The sequence below is a fragment of the Erigeron canadensis genome, chromosome 6, assembly GCF_010389155.1.
Source record: "Erigeron canadensis isolate Cc75 chromosome 6, C_canadensis_v1, whole genome shotgun sequence".
Classification (NCBI taxonomy): Eukaryota; Viridiplantae; Streptophyta; class Magnoliopsida; order Asterales; family Asteraceae; genus Erigeron; species Erigeron canadensis.
The window spans coordinates 31,291,942-31,301,846 of NC_057766.1; the positions used below are offsets into that span (position 1 = coordinate 31,291,942).

The 9,905-nt window shown below is 32.3% G+C and overlaps 1 protein-coding gene across 1 annotated transcript; it reads left to right on the forward strand.

The window, feature by feature from the left end:
- The first annotated feature begins 1,663 nt into the window (after nt 1–1,663).
- On the forward strand, nt 1,664–9,587 carry LOC122604021 (protein MRG1-like). The gene is made up of 11 exons (XM_043776905.1): nt 1,664–1,918; nt 3,016–3,069; nt 3,260–3,273; nt 4,980–5,125; nt 5,383–5,418; nt 6,230–6,270; nt 6,434–6,535; nt 6,774–6,853; nt 6,991–7,160; nt 9,060–9,144; nt 9,276–9,587. Exons 1-11 carry the CDS (start codon nt 1,781–1,783, stop codon nt 9,373–9,375), a joined length of 966 nt encoding a protein of 321 aa, XP_043632840.1. The 5' UTR covers nt 1,664–1,780; the 3' UTR covers nt 9,376–9,587.
- Nucleotides 9,588–9,905: the final 318 nt, after the last annotated feature.

The window sequence follows — 9,905 nt, forward strand, 5'->3', positions numbered from 1 at the left end:
TTCTATACTACTATATAAAAGTTATAACCCCTATGTTGAAAGTTTACATAAATGAGACATGCGAATTGATCAAAATACCCTTAATAATTGAATCACCATCAACTCTTAATATTAAATCACACCATTAGTCCATTATATTATAAAATATTTTTATTGACCCCTTTAAATCAAATACTTTTACTTACACCAATAGATGCCGCCACCACTGTCATCGCCGGCTCGCCGCCGCATTACGCGGGTACCATGCTCGTATATATATATATATATATATATATTAAAAGACAGTTGAACTAATGACTTATTGACTAATCACATCGTTCGATTTAATCTAATTGGCACTCGCTTATGTCATTATTTAATTTAACTATAAATTAAAATTCCTAATAATCATTATCTATATATATTTTTATATTAGTATTTATATTAATATTTGTATAAAAAGTTTCACTAATTTATACTTTTTTGGTTTTCATCAATTTATTTCATTTTTAATTTTATTATTCATGATGTCATTTTGATAAAAGAATGTTTTTAATCTTTTTGAATACTCTAATGGTTTATACATGATATTTTAAATTTACATCATTTAAATAATTTTCTCATAGCAGATTTTAATTTATCTACATATTATGCGGTTAATAAACTAATTATATTTATATGAAACATTAGGTATACTATTTCGAGGTTATAATTATTATATTTATGTTTGTCTTTTACGCACACTAAGTATATTTAATACAAAAACTTAAAGGTAATTATATACATTTTGTTTAATAAAACTAAAAAACGTTTTAGTTAATCATCACATGTATATACTTAGGAATGAGTTCAATAAATATCATCGCAATTTCAGTGGTAAAATACATATTTACAAAACTTGTATTAATAGGAGACTCGAATCCGGGTCAATTAACTAGTATAAATTTACCAATTAGAATTATATATATTAATGGCTACCATAGCCAAGAGAAAAAAAACATTTTAAGTTTTCATTTAGACAATTAAAAATATAACAAAAATCAATCTAAATCATTAAAATACAAAGTGAAAGTCAAAGTTTTATAAATAAGGAAATTTAGAAATTATATACAAATATATTAAACATGATTGCAAAATTAAACGTGCAGTCAAATGGCTTCTTATTAATATAAAGCAAGTATATTTTTAGTTACAACATTCATGTTTTCCAACCAACAAAGTAACAAAAAAAATAAAAATGTATTTGACTTTAATGAGTACATCTTGAACGTTGACAACAACTTTTTAAAGAACGATGAGTTTAAACAAGAAACTGAAGGTGAGGCAAACCTCAAATCAATGAAATTGCATAAGATTATCAATGTTAATGATTTAGGCGATGAAAAAGTAACATTACGTAAACTAATACTTTTTGTAAAAAAGAATAATTTGTAACTCTCTTTTTTTACCTTTTTTTCATTGAAGGATGATGTTGATGGTGATAAACTTTTAAATGATGTTAAATTGCTAAAAAATGACATCTATATAATGAAAAATCAAACATATATTCAAATCAAAATCATTACATACATCTAATATATTATAATTTTGCTTATTAATATGTTTATCTAAAATGTATCTAATTCTTTATTATCTCAATTTATTTTGTAAGATGAATTTTAAGAGAAAAACAAGGCAAAGAACAAATTATATACAAACACACCGCCACCGTACTAGTAATCAAAAACAGGCGGGGGGGTTACGATCATCCCGTACAACCACCGTCACTTCTTCTTCTTTTTCTTCGTCGTCTTATTTGCGAATGTCGACCGATTCCTCCACCGATTCCGATGATTCCGCCGGCAATCGCCGTCGCGTTACTGATGTTTCCTCGAAATGTAAATTCTCTGATGGCGAGAAAGTTCTCGCTTACCATGGCCCTCGCATTTATGAAGCTAAGGCACGTTCGCTCGTTCTCATCGATTTCCGTTTTTTAATTCAATTCGATGTAATGAAGATGATATATGTATTAATGTATATATAATGTATATATATATCTAAAATATATAATCAGTAATTGTATATTTGGAGACCTGAATTTATAGGTTTTGATTGCTTGATTGACTTTACTTACTCGAAATTACTGCTTACGGTTTCCGGTTCAGAAATACGGATAATCGTGTGTATGTATGTATATATATATGTACATGTATAGAGTGTATATGTTATTAAAATGTTATACAGTGATAGATAGATTTTTAGCTTATATTAGAGCATTGATTTTTTGTTAGATTTGTAAATTAGATGGTGGAAATCGTCGGTGTTGTTCAATTTACGTGCGTGGATTTGGATTAGAAGTGATTTATGTACATGATGATTTAAGTTATAAACTATTGTACATGATGATTTAAGCTAGATATTTGGATGATGAGTCTCTCTTGTACTTGGTTTGATTGTGCTTCTTGAGTATTGGGTGACGTTCTGTTATAAGAAATTGCTAACTGATGATTGTAATACATGGTTAAATTTGAGGAGAATTGTTATGGTTTTAGGGAATACGAAAACAAGGTTAACTATGGCAAGTGCTGTGAGTATTAGTAGCAATTAAGATGGCTTCTAAATAAAATAAAGGCATTACATAAGTATGATATAACAAGAAAAGTGTGGTGTTTGGAGAACGTTGTATGACATTTAAGAAGGATGCTGTTAAAGCAGCTATAAAAACACGCGTTACATGTTTCACATTGTTACAATGATCATTCTGTTGAGTGTAACTGTGAGTTATGACCGTCTAGGAAACATGCATTTTTTGCTTTATTATACACCACGTAATATGTTTTGAATCATGTGCCATAATATAATTCAAATAACGATCTTACAACTGTGGATGCATAGTTTACGTTTCTCTAAAAGCACTTGTTCTTTACCATTTTGTCTTAAGTTATAAACTATCCGAAATTTACTTTCTAGTTTGGATATTTGATCACTTTACTGAACTGATTCGGGTGCACTTGATCTTATCTTTTTATGCTTTTATTTTCATTTCCTCTCATGAAGGTTCAAAAGTCTGAGATCAAGAAGAAGGAGTGGAAATATTTCGTTCATTACCTTGTAAGTTCTTGACTTTCCTTGTTTATCCTGCCTGATTGTTCCATAGATAACATCTTCTAATATGTAATTTCTAGCGAAGCTTATGTTCGAGAAATGGTTTATCGTTCTGTTAGTTTTACAAGTTTGGATAATGTTTGTTTGCATCCATATTGCAATATCAACTGACACACACCTTTCATTTGATTTGCAGGGTTGGAGTAAAACGTGAGTATATATTCCTTTCACTGATATTTTGTTATGAACATTTCAAACTCATCATGCATTAAAATAGGAATGGCATAATATATAGATTTTTACTATATGAGTATATGTCGACTTACATCCAGCTTGCTTATGCTAAGAAATAAATGTGAGATTAAATGATTATCTACGTTACTTCATTCCTATATTTGAGAGGCATGGATCTAATTAGAGACGTACCTATTTTCTATTGCCTAATGCTGCAAAAGTACCTAATGCTGTAAAAGTTCTCTCCCATCTAGCACCTATTTTCTATATGACCTTTAAATGTGTAACTTGGGTGGCTCTATTATCCTCAATTTTATTGCATTACTTAGCTTATTTTACTGAACTATATAATCAAATAATTAGTTATTCACAATTGGATGCAGTTTGACTCTATGAAGATGTATTTCTTAATGGTAGTTCAATTAACCAGTTGTGCTCTTTCATTATGGCAGTGTAGATTTTGTTAGAATTATAACTTTTTAAAATGACATTTGATGATGGTATGTCTTCTTTTTAACATTAGATTAGATTTGTAAGACAACAATGGATGGCTAGTCCTTAGTCAGTAACTCGGTATCATATGCAGGGTCTTATTATCCATAGGGAAGATGTAGGGTGGCCCCTATGGGATATTGATTTCATGCTAACTTGTTCTATATGATTCTTTCGATTTATTTACTCCTTTTTTTATAGTAAACAAGTAGACTGTAGGAGCAAGGTAGTTTCAGGCGAAGGCGCACTTAAGGCAATGTAGCCTTTACAATTGCCCAAGGCAAAGGGGCGCAAACTGAACACATTAGAGGGTTAAGCTCCAAAGACAAGCACATTACCATTCGCCTGGCCTTATGATGTCACCAGGCAATGAGCCTTTGCCGCCTCCCCTCTCACCTAAAGCATGCACCTTTTGTGACTTTGACAGTATTGTGTAGGAGCACCAATTTAAGGTGTTCTCTTAGGCCCATGGAAGTAGAGTTTTCATTGGCTTTAACACTTCTATAGAAATTGTGATGCTGGTTTCATATGAGTTGCCATACATTATGAAGTGAAAGCCTTGGTGATCTGGATTATTCAGTTTGGAGTAGTGTTGAACACTAGGTCAATATGACATGTTAAAGAAGTTGCCAATGACACACTAACACATAATTTAAATATTTTTCTAAACAGCAAAGTCATAAGACTCAACAATTTGCACTAACCAGATATTTTTTGGTAAGAAATGGGCTGTTAGTTATTATCTTCAAACTGGGATATGAATTACTGACATGCTATAATATTAGGAAAATTTAAGCAACATTTTATTTTGAAAATGAAATATTTGACTCCGACTTTGGATAGCCATACTTTAAAAGGAAATACTTGATAGAACTCATAGAAGTTTCAATAAATTGACATAAGTAGCAAAAATATCTGTTGTAAACTCTGAGTTAAATTCAGAGGGTGAGCTAAATTGACATAGGTTGTAGTTTCAGTTTGCCATACACGAGTTATAGGAAAGAAAGAGATGGGAGGTTTAGTAAAGTACATTGTTGTTTGTAAGGGAAAAACAAAGTGGAGGTGAGTGAAACATTGGTTGCTTAGTGACATTATCTAAAAGAGACGATGAGAACAGGCTAATTTTATTTGTGTTATATTCTAGAATGTCTGCAGAAATGGTTATTGAAGATCTGTTATCTTGGTGACAGTTGGGATGAATGGGTAGGTGCTGACCGCCTGATGAAATACACTAATGACAACATCCAAAAACAAGCAGCTCTTGACAAGAAACAGGGCGTTGAGAAGAATCCAAAGTCAGGACGCTCAAATCATATGAAGCCGAAAATATCAAATGGTATCTCTCTTTCCATCCACTATTCACGTGCTCTGCTTTTTTCTTATTAGTCCTTTTTAATGACAAAAGACTCGTTGGCTATAGATTAAACAAGTCTTACAGCCCTTTGTGTTAAACTATGTGGTCAACTAGTCCATCGAGAGTTCAGATCCTTCTATACTATGAGTTTGCTCAGAATCTCAGTGGCAAGCACTATATTTAGTCTGTTATTTTGCTAGTATTGTATATAACAGGAATTTGTTTTACAAATGTTCCAGATATAAAGGTGGATAAGGAGGATGTGAAGACTTATGGTATATCACCCAAACTCAAATCTAAGTTGCTTGCCATGTCTTTGTCTTAATTTAGATAATAATAGTATATCTCAAGTTGTTCTTTTAGTGCTTTCATCTTCAAGTTTGGATGTTGTATATCTCTTATTTGTGCCTTTTTATTTCATCTTTGTAGTGATTACATAGGAGTCATGATCAATACTTTATCGTAAATTCAGTCTGATATTGGGGATCTTTAGTAGTGAGATGGTCAGTTCAAGTATGCTAACCACCAAAGGTTATCAATATTGAGCTATAAGACTGGGAATTTAGAGGTCCTAGGTTCAAACCGTGGTTTGTGCAAATTAGAGAAAAATAATGACAACCCTTGTGCAGCCAAGTCAATAGCCCACTGGGAGATATTTGCCAGTTCAAGTTAGCGTGGCAGTGGACTTGGACCGTGGATTAGCGTTAGCCGCACCACGTTCCAATAGTTGAACTCAATTAAGTTTGCTGGTCTCGCAGTTTTCAAATTTTTTGGCCAAATTATTCCTTTGTACATATCGCAAAGCAAGTATAGAATTGCTGTCATCTGTAGGATTAAAAATAACGATGGTGCCTCCTGGTAGATTATAGTAAAACGGGTTAAATAACAGATTTCTATGTAACTTAAGCATTTGAAACAATAAGATTTTATTTTAATGCTAAATGTGTCATTGGTAAACTAAGTTAACAGTAGTAGATAACTTTGCTTATTTTCTTTCAAATATTCTGAATCTCAATTTATTTACCTCTTCTTATTGCTTTCAATGTTATACTTTGATAAATACGAAGTTATTGAATGTTATTTTAGGGGCAAAAGGTAAGAAGCGGAAGAATGATTCAAGCAATGAGGTATCTTACATCACACTGTATTACTCTTGTGCTATAATTGATCTATCATGACTCATGAGCCCCTACGCTCCAGATTTCGGGTTTACCTTGCAACATATACAGAATTTTCAGTATATGGAACCTCTCTCGTTAACATGTGTGTATTTGGGGTTAATTTTACCAGAAGGAGAGTGCATCTATTCAAAAACCAGTGAACATTGATATTCCATCAAGTCTAAAGCAGCAACTTGTAGATGATTGGGTGTTTGTCAACGTGCAGGATAAGGTTTGTGCTGCCAGTAACTACTGATCCATTTATTTATAAATACTATCTGCGAACATTTTAGTGGTGTTTTAACAGATACTTGCTTTTTATTCATTTACTATTCTAGAGATGATGTCATACATTGAGGGATTCTTTTTCATTTCTGATTTTATTACAACTTGAATTGTAGACTAATGCATGGCTTGACTTTTTTGAATGATGCTAAAAAGTTGAATTATTGAAATTTTTTTTGTTACAGCTTGTTAATATCCCGCGTTCCCCAAACATTGATGATATATTGGCGAAGTATCTCGAACATATGTCTAAGAAAGATGGCATGTAAGTATGATTTGGTTATACAGAATAAAACAGTTGTTCTCTAAAAGTTCTAGTGAATTCAGATTAAGTTGACCTGCAGTGATCTCTTATCGTGGTGCATGAAGTATTTAATGCGTTACAATCTGCCTTGAATACAGGATGACAGATTCAGTTGGGGAGATTTTGAACGGATTAAGGTGCTACTTTGACCGGGCCTTGCCGGTTATTCTTTTATACGATAAAGAACGACAACAATATCGTGATAACGTGTCAGATGATGTTTCCCCTTCAAGCATATATGGTGCAGAACATCTATTGCGCCTCTTTGGTATGTTTACTTCTTATCCAAATATTCATCAGGTCATCAATAGTTGATGAATCAACTTAAACAACCCCCACGAAAAGAAAACAGGAAGACGACTTGACATTTCTAGTAGCAGTTGTACCATACAAACTACAACTAAACATGCACTATACTAACTTATAAAGTTGAACACATTCTTTGTCACAGATTTACCATATGATTTATTAATGTACTCTCTTGGACCACGCAAGCTTGTAATTTATAGTGATAGACTGATAGAACCCCAAAAGTTAGAAGTAAGAATAGGATAGATTTGACATATAAGTTGGCCCGAGTCGAGAGGGGCTATGTCTCCTTACAAAGAACCAAGGTAAAATAAAAAGATATGAACTGCCCAAAATGATAACTAAGCCTCTTATGTGAATGCCTTCAATCTGCTCCCTCCCATCTAATTTGCTGCCCAGTAACATTAACTGGGTTCTGCCGTTCAAAAAAAAAAAGTAACATTAACTGGGTCTGACCCGGCCCAGAATGAGACTACCCCAGTTGTACCCGGTTTTGGGATCTTATCACATAGTTTTTATTTTTATGATTAATTGCATACACAATACACTAATATAGACATATAATACGTTTATAGTGCCGCTAATACTGTAATTGTTCCTTAGAGGACTCTGAGGCATAATACCTGGATGCTATCTTTTTTATGGTCAGGCATTTGAATACTCATTGAACATAACCTGACTTCTAAGCTTATGTAATATAAACTCCTCCTATGAATAATTTGTACAAGCATAGTTAAGTGACAAACATATATTGGAGAATGAAGTAGAAAATGTTTAGAAATATAAAAAGTTGTATGATTGTATTATAATGAGCTTAGCTGGAACTGAAAAGTAACAATGACGAATCAAAACTAATGCAGTAATCACGTTCTTTGGGTGAGGATTCATATTCTTGCATAAAAGCATATTTCATGGTATGCAACACTTATGATTTATGCATTTGCTGTACGAACTTTTATGTCTCTATCATGAAAATTGGGATTTGATCTTTATAATAAAAAATTTCTTCTGAAAGTACTTAAAAAGCTTGCAAGTTAAGCTTTTTGATGAATGATGAAAGTTGAGAAAGTGTGACATACTTATACATTTACATTTGTAGTTGTTTAGTACAAGTTCTTCGTAGAGATATATATGATATTATAGTTATAAATGTGGAGGCCTTATGGGTTAAGGTTACTTGTATATGCCAGTTGTAAAAATACAGTATCATATTACATCTCAAAATAAGTATCTTATCATGAAACCAGTAGGATAACCTAATATAATAACAAAAAAGTCATAACTGATACCCATCTAAGTTGGATCATGATCACCCAGTTCTGTCAAATTTTGATTCATTTTCTATTGAATTAGATTACCAATAAAATATCTGAATAGGTTAATGCATTCAAATACAAACCCCTTAAAAAATTTTAGATTTTGCTCATGTTTTATAGTAATTAGTAGTCTAACCAAGACGCGAATTAATACACTAATTACATGAAATGTGTGAAGAAATTACTCAAAAAGTTTCTCAAATAATCTGTAACGTTTTCAATTCACTTCAACTTAATGTGGTGTTTTTTTTTTAACGGCTAAATATATTAAATGAAAAAAAAGCGAGGCGTCTAGTAAATTACCAGATGGCCCAAGAAACATTACAATACAATACATTATCTATAATCAAAAACAAAAAAACTACATGATTTTGGGCACTTCTTGAAAGTATCCCCAAAAAATCCCAAGGAACGTTATCATCTATGAAACCAAAAAAGGACCTTTAAACCAATCCACCCAAGAATACCGTTTCTTTTTACTTTTGTTAGTGATCCACATAAACGATTGCGAAATCAAACTTAATGTGGTGTTAATCATGCAGTTAAATTGCCTGAGTTATTGCCGTATGTGAACATAGAAGAAGACCTGATGATACACTTGCATAAAAAGTTTCTCGACTTTCTCAAGTACAGTTCTTATTCTCCTTTCTTTTTGAGTTTTTTCCCCATCAATTGTGTTTAAAATATTCTTGTGAAGTTTAGTTGAAGTCATGTTAAGTTTTCATCTTCAACTTGTATCACCACATGTATTTTTATAGGTTTTTGCTGAAGAATCAAAGCTCTTTCTTTCTTTCTTCATACGAGGACTCAAAAGCTTCTGAAACCTCAGTAGCAAGTGACAAAATGATTCCGGAATAGATACATCACTACACCTTCATTTACAAATACATACAATCTTTGTGCCAATTTTGTTGTGACTATAGATCAAAGTTTTCTTTAGCTATGTGTTGTAGCATTACAAAAAAGTATTCTCAAAATATAGCATAATTTAACTTAAAAATGCTTGGTGAATATGGTTGCGTTGGCTTGTTATTCACTGGGCTTTCAATAATATTATTCCTAATTTTCCATTGTGATATATATCACGCGGACCAGGTCAATTGTGATCCAAGTGTACACATATTCGAACCGCACATAGCCTACGATTAAATGATGTTGCCATATTGGTATGACCCATACACATTGTTGGGTTGACCTGTTACCAAACTACACAGGAAAGATAGGTGTGTGCACGGTTACATGTACGTGTTCTTTAACAATAAAATCTTTTGGTTGCAGGAATAGTATCAGGAACAGATTTGTCCACGGTACAACAATCTTTTATCTATCACATGACTCTTGCATTGCCTCACAAGCATGTGATTGTGAAGCATCTTTATAGTCAAAAT

What these genes read in the sequence shown, in the direction of transcription:
- LOC122604021 (XM_043776905.1), top strand. Translation starts at nt 1,781, where the DNA reads ATGTCGACCGATTCCTCCACCGATTCCGATGATTCCGCCGGCAATCGC. An exon ending in CTCGCATTTATGAAGCTAAG is followed by an intron (nt 1,919 to 3,015) that starts GCACGTTCGCTC and finishes CCTCTCATGAAG; the next exon opens with GTTCAAAAGTCTGAGATCAA. An exon ending in ATGTCTAAGAAAGATGGCAT is followed by an intron (nt 6,854 to 6,990) that starts GTAAGTATGATT and finishes CCTTGAATACAG; the next exon opens with GATGACAGATTCAGTTGGGG.